This window comes from Maniola jurtina, chromosome 4 (assembly GCF_905333055.1).
Source record: "Maniola jurtina chromosome 4, ilManJurt1.1, whole genome shotgun sequence".
Taxonomy (NCBI): Eukaryota; Metazoa; Arthropoda; class Insecta; order Lepidoptera; family Nymphalidae; genus Maniola; species Maniola jurtina.
Genome location: NC_060032.1, coordinates 15,106,437 through 15,121,162, shown reverse-complemented (window position 1 = coordinate 15,121,162; position 14,726 = coordinate 15,106,437). Strand labels below are relative to the sequence as shown.

Genomic DNA, 14,726 nt, shown 5'->3' with positions numbered 1-14,726 from the left:
TTATTAAACTACCTAGCATGATGAAAATTTTACACACTATCGATGCATTATTAACATAACTCCTTATCGTTTCAAAAAAAAACATTAACCCATGGTCGGTTCAGTACTGAGCACGGTCTCGTCTCAGAATGAGAAGGGCTTGGCTATGGCTTACCTCAACAAGTGCGGAATGGCAGACTTCACACACCTTTGAGAAGCTTATGGAGAACTCTCAGGCAGATTTTCTTCAACGTCAAAGCAAGATAACTTCGAAAAGTCAAGAGGTGCGTGCCCGAGATTGATCTCGAAAAAAAGCGCATCTTAATCTGTAGTTTGCATCAAAAGTACCGACTCGTGTAACCAGCTACCTAAAGAGTAACAAAGGCTCTTAATATCAACGTCAATTTAGCAACGGAAGCTCAAAAACGACCATCTACAAAGGTTATAGTAATGTTTTTACCGGCGTGTTATAGCCTCACCGCTAGATGGAATGGACGCGGTACATAATCAAACCACATGCAGGGCAGTAATTGCCTCCACATTCAAAGACCCGCTCACATCACGCCGTATAATGACAAAAATAGTCCAAAAAATGCCTCCGCATATGAGATATTTTTTTCATGAGTTCGCGCGCTCGCACGGAGCTAAATTACGAAATAAAAGATTAACTTAAAAGATCAATAAACTTAATAAATGATCTCAATAATTGTTGCATTACGGACACAATGGAGCGGCGTCGTGAAACGTCATTAAGGCGCGAACATCATTAATTTTATTCGCGGCCCTCTGACGTAAAGGCAATGGCGTCTGTCAGATTTGAAAAGCGGCATCGCTGCCACCTGTTGGTAGCGCGGTGAATTAGACGTCGGACCCCGCTGAGTTCCACTTGATACTGCCACTGGAATGACTCGCCTAAAAATACCTTTTGAATTGCACTAATAAACGCGCCTTCTAAATATCTCACTAATTAAAGAACCCGATTCAATAATCCCTAATGTGTTTATCAATTTTGCGCCTGAATCACAATAACGACTAACCTAAAAGCTTTTATTAAATAGAGCATCTTTACAACCTAGACTGACAAGAAGCGATAAAATAGCTGAAAAACTCGCAGATCAGTGATAATTCGTCAATGTTCTGTCTATCACATGACGAAGGCTTTATATAATCTTTGTTTCAAATTTCCATCATATGAGCCGTCAAAGTGGAACGTATCCCAAAAAATGGAGCTGCCAAAAAAATTTAGCCGCCTCTTGAGATTAGATTTCTTTTTGGTAGCTAATTGCGTTTTATCAAATTAAAGCAAGTCCGCCCGCGGCGCGGCGCGAGTGATTGATAATGTTTGACGTGGAAGAGTTCCCACTAGTTTTACAGAATAAACTGTTTCAATTTATACTAATATTCCTCATTTGTCCCGACATATGATAAACTTCTTTATTTGGGTTAAACAAACTTGGAAATATGGAGACACGAATTAATTAATGATGATAATGGATAAAGAAATCATAAGTATAAGAGCAAAAACTTCAATAAATCATAATTAAAATCTTACAGAAATTCCAAGTTTTATCGCTTTTGTTTTTCTTTTTCTTTTAATTTTTAAGTAATTTTCCTATTTTCTGTACTAGTTTTCATACCCGGCTATTGTGTAAGTATTTTAATATGTGTAAACTTTCGTTGGAGACTGTTGTGGTGTATGTGCTTTGTGTTTGTGTTACCTATTGTTTAGTTTTTATACTGTGTGTGTCCATTAAAAATAAAAATAAAATAAAATAAAAAATAATCACTTTTTAGCGCTGAGCGTCGTCTAAATAGGCTCTATTGCCTATATTGCTAGAACTCTACCATCACTCCCTCCGTCAAGTGTCTCTTCTCAAGCCGTCCGCATCAAGCCTTAGTAACTCAGAATGGATTGCTTAGTGGTAGCACATGACAGCTGGAAACTTGTGACAAGGCTCAAGGTTTCATCTACACTCCATCCATCCATCAGCCTGTAAGCGTCCACTGCTGGACATAGGCCTTTCCAAGAGCGCGCCACCAAACACGGTCCTCCGCCTTCCTCATCCACCCGCTCCCCGCCACCTTCAGGTCATCGGTTCAGCGGGCAGGAGGTCTTCTCACACTGGCAGGCGTCAAATGTAGGTTGACAGTAGCCTCTGGAAGACACATTTGTTGTCGCCCATCGAGACCCCAGGACGGGAGGCGCATACGCCTCAGACGCGCAGTGAACTGACAAATACGTCCCCGGTGAAGGGTCGTCGCTGGCTGGGTCGAGGTAGAATGCTTCGGGGTTCCCATGACCCATTCGCCAGTCGTCGCGCAGTAAGTAGTGCCGTTGGGTTTTAGTGGATATTCCGGTCGCCTCTCAGCCGGTGTGTCATTTTCCAACGCATTTCCCAACGCAAAAAAAACCGGCCTAAGGCCGCACGGAGGGCGAGAGGGCGGGCTTTCGGCCGGACAGATAGACAGACAACGAAGTGATCCCATAAGGGTTCCGTTTTTCCTTTTGAGGTACGGAATCCTAAAACCGGTAGGCTATGAAACAACTACGATCTTTGATTTTACGTCACGTAGCATAAGAATTATTACTTTCTTCATCCATGCCATCAGTGTCTTTAGCCTAATATTTGACAGATGTTGATTCAGGTTCTAACCGAGAGCTTCCTCACTCTACTTCACTCTGTGTTCAATAAGATGTGTCAGTGGTAACATTTAGGTGCATTAAAGGGGTTAAAGTGTTCTCGCGCCTGGTAGTCCTTGGCGCATGCAGCTATCTGTGGAGCCGTCATTTCAATCATTAAGAATCCGGCGGCGGGCTCAAAGCGGTGATTGATGCGGCGTTTACCGGTCGCAGTGGCACCGAATAAAAAAGGAACGCTTAATTAACTCGTTTGGCACCGCCGCTCATTAGAATTATTAATCAAACCGAGGCGGGGCGATAGCGAGTATGATGTATTGAGCTTTGATTACATTAATGTATTCGGTGGAGTAATTAAAAGCACGCCGGGACGTCTGCGCCCGAACAGAACAAAAGCTAGGTTCGTCTAACGCGCTGTGAGCATCACTAATGATACATAATGAAATATTGTTTCGCTAATTCCTGCGCAGGTGTAGTCGAGGCAAAAAATTAAATTGATAAAATTAAGCTCGCCTTCAATACAATTACCTAGTAAATACGTGGAAATAAAGAAATGTTGTTGCACTCATCATGATCATTACCAACCGCGTTCACAGCTGAACATCCATATTCTATACTATCCATACTCCATATTAATATTATAAATGCGAAAGTGTGTCTGTCTGTCTGCTAGCTTTTCCCGGCCCAATAGCTTAACAAGCAACAACAGGCTACTTTTTATCTTCCAAAATCAAAGCATTTCCACGCGATTCTCGAAGATCTATCAGTTTAACCGGCTTACATGGGTGAAGAGGTAGCTTGAAGAATAGCAAAAAGCTCACACAGGATTTATAAAAACCTAAATCCACGCGAACGAAGTCGCGGGCATCATCTATTAATACATATAGGTCTCTTGTAGGGACTTTCACATGCCACGGTCTTACGTTTCCTGAATCCAGCGGCTCCCTACGACCTATATGATGTCGTCTTTCTATTTAGTGGGGGGCCTTTGAGGTCCAACGCTGTGCTTTCCGGTGCGGGGTCACCACCTGCAATATCTGAATTAAGTAAATAACAAGAGTAAATTAATTTATAACACCCCCGACAAGTGAAGGTTATAGTAACTAGAAAAGAGCTGACAACTTTCAAACGGCTGGACCGATTTTCTTGGATTATAGCTAAAAACACTCTCGATCAAACCATCTTTCGAAGAAAAAAAAGTTAAATTTAAATCGTTTCATTAGTTTAGGAGCTACGATGCCACAGACAGATACACAGATACACACGTCCAACTTATAGCACCCCTCTTTTTGGGTCGGGGGTTAAAAAGACATAATATTACAAGTTTACGTAGGCACTACGATCTACAAACATGCCTGCAAGAACAAGAAGAAAATCTTGAAGTATCTACGTCACAAAAAGAAAACCTGTACATATATCCGCCCGCCCAGTACATCGACGATCCCGTGCAAAGGCGGATTCGACATAAGTAACATCAAACCTACTTACCGTTCAAACTATATTAATTATTGCGCGACAGGTCGAGATGGCAATCGGGGTGGGGACGCTGAAGGATGATAAATTATACTTAGTGGTGATAATTAATTACGTAAACTTAAAACTAATGCTCTAAATGCGCCCAAGTTTTAGTTATTTATTAAGTACAAGTTTCTAATAAAATCTACGAATGTGCTAGTTTTCAACTATCCTTAATCCTAGAGATCAGCAACACCATAAATAGGTATCCATTCCATACTAGATCACTCACTACCCATAATAGGTATTTATTATTATTGGAAAATGCGAAAGTGTGTTTGTTTGTCTTTCAAACACGTCGCAACGGATCGACGTGATTTTGGCGTGGGTATTGGATAAAGTTAAAGACCTGGATATAAGGCTACTTATTTAATCGATTTTTAAAACTCTAAATCCACGCAGACGAAGTCACGGGCATCAAGTAAACATATAAAGCTTAAATCGAAATGAATAGGGTAGATAATAAGGTGAATCTATGGAGTAAAATAAAACCCATTTTCTTTTTCAACCATCCATTGTTAAATATTTTAAAAAATGTTCAGCGAGCGTTGCACTCTGGTTTATGCGAGTGGGTTATCTGTGGAGATTAGGCCGTGCCATATCTCAACAGCCTGGACGCCCACCGCTGGTGAACATGCTCCGAGCCTATAATATAAACGTCGTCTGTTTGTTTATTGTACATGTTAGCAACTGTAGTGCAGTTTGGCGTAGAGCTTTATAAACTACGAATAACAATATCTGAGGGAATGTAACTCTCATACAATGACGGCTTTTTTGGAACCACAAGGCATACCAACATACAGCAACAGCAACAATTCAACACACACTCTTTCAACGTCTTCAAAGTTGTTGGTATATTTTTAACCCCCGACCCAAAAAGAGGTGTGTTATAAGTTTGACGTGTGTATCTGTGTATCTGTCTGTGGCATCGTAGCTCCTAAACTAATGAACCGATTTTAATTTAGTTCTTTTTGTTTGGAAGGTGGCTTGATCGAGAGTGTTCTATAATCCAAGATAATAATCGGTTCAGCCGTTTGAAAGTTATCAGCTCTTTTCTAGTTACTGCAACCTTCACTTGTCGGGGGTGTTATAAATTTTTAATTTACACTTGTTGAGCTTAACTTACATTTCCTTAGATATAGTTATTCGTAGTTCATAAACCTAATTTAGCATATTATTCTAACTTCGTTCGCAAAATACTAGGATTTAAAATCTTCTTGTAAGTAGGTAGGTAGGTACTTACCTATACCTACCTACTTGGTATATTTTCAAAAAAATATATCACAATACAAATTCAAGAATAGGACTCTCTCAAACTTAAAACATCCCAGATAATCCCAGAAAGCTTATAATGATTGATACAATATACTTACTCCATTCTAGTTTTTATTTGTTTTTATTTAAGTATTTTCCACCTGCAGATATCCTGGAACTATTATTGTTTAATTATTACCTATCTACCAGGTGCTTGAGTTGTCTTTTACAACTGAACAAAAAAAATGATCATCATTTACATATATTTACAAGAAATCACAAAAAGGAACAAATAATTACCCTACCCTTTTCCATTGTCTTTGCAAGTAAGCTTCAACGTAATTGTTTATTGAGGAAAGGAGTTTTAAATCAAAGGGGCGACAGGTGCCACCAAATTGAACCCTGTAATAAAAGGTCTCGAGCAATCAATACGAGAAGCGCGTGCGTTGCAAAACCACAAGTCTTGGTTTAGGATTTTTCATACGAACGCCTGCATCATCAAATTCTATCATACTAAAATTTTGCACCTAAATCCTAAGTACATTTTTATACCAAACTAGACGATTCCGATATATACCTACCAAATAGGCGACTTCGAAACTTTCATATAAATTGGTTAAACAGATGGACCTTTAAGAATCCCTTTGGAATGGAACACTTTGATTTTCCGGGATAAAAAGTAGACTATATCCGTCCCCGGGATGTAAGCTAACTCTGTACCAAATTTTATCAAAATCGGTTAAACTCTTGGGGTATGAAAAGCTAGCAGACAGACAGACAGACAGATATGGGTTCCGTTTTTATTTTTGAGTTACGGAACCCTAAAAAATGCATAGCTAGCTGGTGTTTAGTAATGCTTACAAAAATACTGTGCTGTGTTAATTTTCATAAGCTTGCGAATTTCATCTTAATAAAATCACCCTAAATAAATCTAAGTGCTTTTTCAGATAAAAAGGTATAAAAATTTGAACTGTTTAACTTAAAATTATTTGTTTGAAATGTTCTACAATATTCATTAGGTCCAATGTAAAATGTACACTTATTTCACAATGTAATTAAAAATGTAGTTTTTGCTAAAGAAAAACGTGCAATTAGTTTTTACTTTATCAATTAAAATTTATGTCTGTTCCTAGCGATAAAGAAGTTTTTAATAATATTGGTGCAAGAGATACGCAATTAACGCACGATTAAAATTCGCTCAAGCAGAAAACTAAACAAGTGCGTGTAAGGCGTATGGCTGTAAAAAGCTGCAATATAATTGAATGTATTTTTTATATGACAAAAAGTTTAATTTCCAGGCTTGCATGCGAAGAGCTAAGATACCTATTCGATCAAACTCAACACTTATTCAATTAAAATGCAGTCTCTGATTCTGTTAAATGTGCACTATTTAGTGTCTTCATGTCCCGTTATTATTTAATAATGTTAAAAAGAAAGAGATGCAAATACTCTTTAAAGAAAAACTAAGAAACGACACCATAATTTACTAAGAAGCTCTTAAGTATTAAGAAGACTATGATTATAAATTAAATATACCTAATCACACTAAAATTATACCTAAAGGCGAAAGTATGTGTATATGTGTGTATGTTTGTTACTCCTTCATGCCAAAACTACTGCTACTAACTAATTAAACTAACTACTAGATTTCGCTGAAAGGAATGGAGATAGATTATACCCTGGATTAGCACATAGGCTACTTTTTATCTCATAAAAATCCATGGTTCCCGTGCTATTATGAAAAAACGCAATTCACGTTTTTACTCTTTCACGCCACAGCTAATGAACCGATTTATATCTACTAATGTGCCGATTTGGCTGAAGTTTGGATTAGAGATAGATATACTTACCCAGTATTAGCACATAGGCTACTTTTTATACCGTAAAATTGCATAGTTTCCGCGGGATTTGCACACTTATTCATCGCGGGTAACGCCGCGGGGTGCAGCTATTAAACCATAATATAGGTAACATACTTATATTACTACCTTTACCTGGTTGTGCCTATACAGCTCATTCTGCGCATGGTTCTGACTCACCAACATCGAAAAACGCTAGTTTGTTAAAGCCTAAATGGAGATAATATAGGGTAAAAAATGAGCTCGTCCTTTAACTTAAGACACAGTTTCGTTCAAAATTTGTTAGTAATAAAAATTAAAAACATTTAGTTCTTAAGACGACAAAGACAAAGGGGTTCGGTTCGATGGGTTAACCGCACAGGATGTTAAAAATGTGTTGCGGTTCGACATGTAGGTGGGTAGGTACCTACCTAAATATATTATGTTATGTAATATGAGACACTGATCATGTAGGTACTACCTACCTATGGTGTCTCACAACTTTCATATTTTGTAAACACTAATATTATAAAGAGGTAAAGTTGGTAAGTTTGGATGTAGAGGGTAAACTCCGGAACTAATGATGCGATTTTGAAAATATTTTTTTAACTGATAGATACAGGATATCTATACCACAGTTTTACGATGTATAAAACTGTGGCTATACCTGTGTATTTAGGCAGTTTCGCTGGTTCTTCTCGGTGTAAAAGGCATTCCGAACCAGTGGTAGGTAGGTACATGCGATATTGATGATTCAAAAGTAGGAGAGTAGTATTTGTAACAAGAGGATGCCCGCAACTTCGTCCGCTTGGATTTAGGTTTTTAAAGATCCCGTGGGAACTGTTTGATTTTCCGGGATAAACCCCTATGTCAATTACAGGGACGCAAGCTACCTCGGTATCAAATTTCATACAAATCGATTGAACGATGGGTTTTTGGAAATCCCGTGGGAACTCTTTGATTTTCCGGGATAAAAATAGCCTATGTCCGTCCTCGGGATATAAGATAACCATGTACAAAATTTCGTCAGAATCGGTTAAACAGTTGGGCCGTGAAAAGATAGCAGACAGACACACTTTCGCATTTATAATATTAAGTATGGATTTTGGCTTTAAAGCTCAAGTGGAGGAATCGCAGAGATAACCAAGTCTTAGGTATAACAATACGCAATAAACGCTTTTCTTTCTTTCTTTAAAGGTTTATTTGAATAATTTAATCTTTCTATTCCTATAAATTAAGTAGGTATATCACACAAAAGAAGAAGTCGCAGGCAAAAGCTATTAGGTAGGTACCTACTTATATTTTAACAATTCCGTTATATATTTTTAGTGTCCTAGACAAAGTTGCGATCAGAACCCAGTTTAATGGCAGCACGAACCCCATTCAATTTTAAAAATGGCTCTAGAAATTAAACCTCGTGATAAAAAGTACCTACGGCAGTAAATGTTCGTAATGATGTCTTTCGTCGCCAACGCATGATAATTTTTTTGCAATGAAATTCTTTTATAAAACTTTAATAGATGATGCCGCTTGGATTCTTATCAGAAACTTTTTTGCGAAACGGTTTTGTACTTTTCCAAGAAGAGATAATTTAAAAATTAATTTTAATAAGAGTACACATACATACACACATGTATAGAGTAGTTATAAATGGAGTGATAATAATTATGTCGGGAAATAAGTGCTACGAGCAACCAGTTAGTAAGTTAGTTTTTTACCATTTTACCCATCATCTTTCAGCAACATCTTAGCTAATATGTAGTGAGTGATACGTAACCGCCAGCAAAGCAGCCATCCATTGCTGACTTGGATGAAAAATTAGTACCTACTACATGCTATATCGATGATTGCTAATAAAATATACCTAATAGGTATAGGTACTATAATTTTTCAGATCTAGCCTATAGATCTTTCTATCAGTAAGTATCTAGAATCTAGATACTATTATTGATAGAAAGATCTATTATAGGCTCTAGATTCTAGATGGTGAACTACGCATCAATATAAATAAATCCTTTGTAAACATTTCGGTACCTAATTGTTTCATTAAAATTTGTTATTTTGCCAATTGCAAAGGACATTGGGCAGGATGTAGCAGATTATTCAGTTTACCGTGCTCTCGGTCTGCTCCGACGCACTACAACGATTGACGAAAACTTGGAGAAGACCGAAATAAGAGATGTAATAATTAAATATTATAAATGCGAAAGTGTGGTTGTCTGTCCGTCCATCTGTCGGTCTGTCCGTCCGTCTGTCTACCCGTCTGTCTGTCTGTCTGCCTGCTAACTTTCCACGGCCGAGTTTAACCGATTTTGATGCAACTTGATACAGAGCAAGCTTACATCCCGGGGACGGACATTTTATCCTTTCCAATTTTATGCCAAAGTCGCGGACATCCATCTAGTATTTTATATACAAAACGATAATTTTTATTTATTCTGGTATTCGTATTACTTAATACTTAATCTATACATATAATAAAATTGTAGAAAAGTGGTGTCTGTACAATGAAAATATATAAAAAAAAGTAGCAGGGGTTGTTATTATATCGATGCCGAACCCGAAATTGTAATTAATTTTTTTTTGTCTGTTTGTCTGTGTGTTTGTGCACGCTAATATCAGAAACAGCTTATTCGATTTAGATACGGTTTTCACTAATATATTGTAGTAAGCTTCACTTAACATTTAGTGTTTATTTCATGTCAATCGGTTCATAAATAAAAAAGTTATGTCAATTTAAAGAATCAGCGCGAACATTTTTAACGTACAGAGTATATGCTGCCCGAAAAGTCACTATTCCACGCGAACGAAGTCGCGGGCACAGCTAGTTAACAATAAATTTTGTCAGCCGCGGACGAATGGACGGACGGACGGACAGCGGGTTTAGTTACCACCTCCAAGCAAAAGCACAGCTCCTACAGGGTTCGTTAATGCTGTTATCCTTTCGACACAGCTAATCAAGTCATTCAGTTCATTACATCTCATATTGTCTCTCAAGTCTCAACATGGTTAACGTGTCGCCGGTTTCACTTCTCCTGGCACTTGGTTAGAACTTTTCTTTCATATACTTTTACCATACTTTTACCTACTGTCCAAATGGAATGCGAGTTCTCTTAATTTTAGTTTTCTTTTTAACCCCCGACCCAAAAAGAGGGGTGTTATAAGTTTGACGTGTGTATCTGTGTACCTGTCTGTGGCATCGTAGCTCCTAAACTAATGCACCGATTTTAATTTAGTTTTTTTTTGTTTGAAAGGTAGCTTTATCGAGAGTGTTCTTAGCTATAATTCAAGAAAATCGGTTCAGCTGCTTGAAAGTTATCAGCTCTTTTCTAGTTACTGTAACCTTCACTTATCGGGGGTGTTATAAATTTTTAACAGGCAAATTTTTGACAATTTTTAGGCAGTTGGTTCCACTGTTTATATGTGCGTGGAAAAATAGAACTGGCACAACGTGTGGTCCAAGTACTTAGGTATACACCAGGCACCCCGGTGGCGAGGGACATGCAAAAAATGTGTAACAATTTCTTTTTTATTATTATTATAATATATTTTATTATACCTTACAGCATTACTGCACACAGCAGTAATAGCCAAATCGCACGACAAGCCGAGTGGTCCAAACTGCCAGACCTTCTCCCAAGGAGTCCAGTTCAATGACACTGAAGCGATAGGTTCCTGGCATCTCCTTCATTTCAGGACAGAGAAAACAAAAGGCTCCGGCGACCCTCAATGTGTGGAGTTCTTTGCTGTCAGCGAAGAGGTAAATAATCACATACACACAGTGGCGTGCAAGTCGTAGAGGCATACAAGCACTACTTACCTTTTTTGAAATGTACATTAATTAATATAATATAATAATGTATATTAATTAACCAATGCCCACCTTTGCCTTAAACCCTATGCACGCCACTGCATGCACACAATATACCTATCAGAGTCTATAGATAGAGAGCTACATCTAAGATGCCTGGAAAACACAATCCAGCCATAAGTAGTTCCAATTTCGAGAAAGAAGTTACCGGAGCAGTCGGGTGTGCAGACACTCATGTTGTGAATCACATGCTGCTACTACTTTACTAAACATCTACTGTTATCACACTATAATATTATAAAGGCGAAAGTTTGTGTGAATGTGTGTATGTGTGTGTGTATATTTGTTACTCTTTCACGCAAAAACTACCGGATGGATTTGGTTGAAATTTGGAATGGAGGTAGATATTATCCTGGATTAGCACATAGGCTACTTTTTATCCCGGAAAATCAAAGAGTTCCCACGGGATTTCGTGGGAAAAACCTAAATCCACACAAGCGAAGTTGCGAACATCGGTAATTACTTCTAAAAGTAAACTGTAATCCTGTATTATAATCCTATTTGGCGTTTGAAATGTAAAATTATAAGCCGTAAATTAATTATTTTGCTCGTTTTCGATGAGATATTACACACTATGGGTAGTTACCTATTTTCAGGAAAGGAAGAACATAGAACAACTCATTGGCAAATACATAGAGAACCTCAATTGGGACACGCTTTCTCTGAAAATGAAGATCCCCTGTAAAACTAGCGATCCTAATAAAACGAGGGACTATTACTTGGAGAAGCTGGAAGGAAATGGCTCTTACAGGACTCTGCAAATGCCTCCACCCACAGGTAATTCATAGCTTTTGTCCTTTTTAGGGTTCAGTACCGTACTGAAGGGTGGACCGGGACAACGGGACCCGTATTTATCTACCTACTAACCCTCCGCTGCCCGTCCATCTATCTTGGCCGCATTCATGCTAGTATGTTTTCTTTTTTCTCATAGATAGTGTGTAAGAGTAGAAAAATAGTGTGTTGATACTCTTCCAAAATATTTTGTTTTCGGGCGGCGTTATTGAATTCCTCGCTACGCTCAGGATTCATCTTTAGAATCCTTGGCTTCCCTCTGAATTAAAAAACGCCCTCGAACAACAAAATATCACTTTGGCCCCTTGTGACACAAATAACTATTGTCCTTCACAGCAAAACTTGACATAACGGGATTCAACCGCTACCCAATGCGCCTGAAAATCATCGAGGGTCAATACCTGGCCATGATGGACTGTCACGAGAAGTTCGTGTTCATCCTGGGCAAGCAGCCGCCTGAAGGGAAACAAGCGGACAACCGATTCCAAAAGATGATCGAAATGTACTGGCCTGAGGAAGATTAAATCTGTACCTATTGTTCGCGACAGGTCGAGATAGTAATCGGGGTATGAGGTAAGCAGGGGGGAGGCCTGGCACACCCGCGCTGTCATAGTTTTACACCCGTATTTACAAACGTTACTATGAGGTCTCTTAGTGCGCTCGAACGCACAGTGTAGGACCTGTACGTTCCACCAATTAGATTACTGTATCACGTCAATTTACAATGATCTGATTGGTGGAAACTCACTATGTGTTCGAGCGCACTGTGAGACCTCATAGTAATGATTGTGAATACAGCAGTTAGTGTTGCACGAGTTCGTATCGACCGCGTTTATCGATTTCGTCGTTGTTGTATTCCTACTTCAGTTGCCTGTTCGTCACGTGTAAAAATAAAATAACCAATAATCCATTCTCAAACACGTGAACTGAAAAGCATTAGAATATTGTAACATTGAACTTAAAAATATTTTTTAGAAATACACTGGATAGGGCTGTGTTTCACACGGCCATATCAAAAAAGTATATGTCCAGAACAAAATCCGATTCAAAATCAGTAGGACAACAACAATTAAAAATCACGTTCACGATTTAAATCAAGTGTTTGTAACGATGTTGTAGTCAGTATTAAGTTTATTTGATTTTGATTGTGATGAATAAAATATTACTTTTATAAAAAGGGGGTACAGTACTCGACAGGAAATATTGTACATTGACCTTTAGAAAGAGATAGCGGTTTAGTAGAGCGTTGTCTCTGTCATAGAGACCGACAAAACGTCACTTAGGTTTGAGACAACAATCTACGAAGCCGAAATCTTCTTCTAAAGATCAATGCAACAATATTTCCTGCCGACTACTGTAATAATTTTATTCTCATTTTGTTACGTACCAAAAAAATATCGATATCCATTACCCGATAAGTGATGTCACCTCACTAGAAAATTGCCATCTCGACCTGTCGCGGAACATACTAATCTCAGTATTGAGTTAAAGAGACGCCAGCTCGGTTAAACGTCTACACAAATCTCTGACAGGTCTAAATGGTCGGAAAAATTTCGTAAAATACGAGTAGGTGCTTAATATGGCAGAATTTTAGACCCGTCAATAGTTTGCTAAGCTGCATTAGCACTAGGTAGGTGCCTACTATTTTATTTTAATTAATTAAACTTAATTATTAAATCATTAGACTTTATACCTACATAGGTACATTGTTTTCTTTCGTTTTTGTTTTTTTTTTCTCTTTCTTCTGGATGCAAGATACGAGCTCTTGAAATCAAAAAGTACCAAGAGTAGTAGGTACCTCGTGGACCCAACTCTTCAATCCTGATGCTGTAGGAATTGCATTCCTAAATCCTGGTGAATCCACGAGATTTTTAAAGGATCATCCGTTTAAATGTTACGACAGAAATATCTTGCATTCCGAGGACTGGCTATTACGGAGAGGCTACTTTTGTCCTGCAAAATCGAAAGTTCCCAAGGGATTTTTAAAACCCTAAATCCACGCGGGCGAAGCTGCAGGCATCAGCTTGTATTTTAATAAAAATACTATATCTAAATGATTAGGTATATTTATACCTTTAGGTAAACAAGCAGTAAGCACCTATAGAGAAATGTTGAAAATGAGAAATGTAGAGAATATGTTGAAAAACAGGTATTTAAACTTCAACTTTGATTTAAACATTAGATTTGAGTGTAACTGGTGTAACTTAGCAACGGACTTGAAACAAACAAAAAAGCATTCAAAAGTCGTCATTATTTGGATTGTTACATATTCCACAAAGTTAAATGACGCAAATGAGCAATTAAAGTGTAATTTTCCCTCTATACAATAAAGCTGAGGGTGCGAGCCGCGTAAGGGCGTACAGCTGTAATTTGTGTTAGAGAACATCGAAAGATACTTAATGTATTTTCGAAGCTAACCGACAATCGACTTAAAAATGTGCAATCTCTCATATAAAAAGAAATATTTAATATTTAGGGGTATGAAATTCTTTAATTTGGTTTTTCGCAATTTGTAAACTAATACGACAGTCGACAACGTAGGCTTATGGCATTTTAATTGCGCCAATGGCAGTATCATCCTCACAGGTTTATATAAAAATCTTTACTTGAAAGGGTGCAGCTTAAGAAATTAGCTCTAGTATCGACTAATTTGTGAGTTATAGTCGATACTAGAGCTAATTTATTAAACTGGACCCTTTTGAATTTCCCGGGCAGACCCGTGGCATCCACCTTAAGAGGATCGTTTATGTTGTTCATACAAAAAGCGATAACGCTTTTCTCCCCGTAAAAATGCTGTCGAATTTTCATAATTTTTAGAAATGTTGTAGATATAATAAAG

The 14,726-nt window shown here is 37.9% G+C and overlaps 1 protein-coding gene across 2 annotated transcripts; it reads left to right on the top strand.

Annotated features, from left to right (window-relative positions):
- The first annotated feature begins 10,171 nt into the window (after positions 1 to 10,171).
- LOC123864169 lies at positions 10,172 to 12,813 on the top strand. 2 transcript variants are annotated; one of them, XM_045904456.1, is made up of 5 exons: positions 10,172 to 10,269; positions 10,791 to 10,984; positions 11,692 to 11,872; positions 12,224 to 12,499; positions 12,689 to 12,813. In XM_045904456.1, exons 1-4 carry the CDS (start codon positions 10,230 to 10,232, stop codon positions 12,409 to 12,411), a joined length of 603 nt encoding a protein of 200 aa, XP_045760412.1. In that variant the 5' UTR covers positions 10,172 to 10,229; the 3' UTR covers positions 12,412 to 12,499; positions 12,689 to 12,813. The 2 variants fall into 2 exon arrangements, with proteins under 2 accessions (XP_045760412.1, XP_045760411.1); XM_045904455.1 differs by having other exon boundaries at positions 12,224 to 12,502.
- Positions 12,814 to 14,726: the final 1,913 nt, after the last annotated feature.

What these genes read in the sequence shown, in the direction of transcription:
- LOC123864169 (XM_045904456.1), top strand. Translation starts at nt 10,230, where the DNA reads ATGGTTAACGTGTCGCCGGTTTCACTTCTCCTGGCACTTG. An exon ending in TCTTTGCTGTCAGCGAAGAG is followed by an intron (nt 10,985 to 11,691) that starts GTAAATAATCAC and finishes ACCTATTTTCAG; the next exon opens with GAAAGGAAGAACATAGAACA. An exon ending in GCAAATGCCTCCACCCACAG is followed by an intron (nt 11,873 to 12,223) that starts GTAATTCATAGC and finishes TGTCCTTCACAG; the next exon opens with CAAAACTTGACATAACGGGA.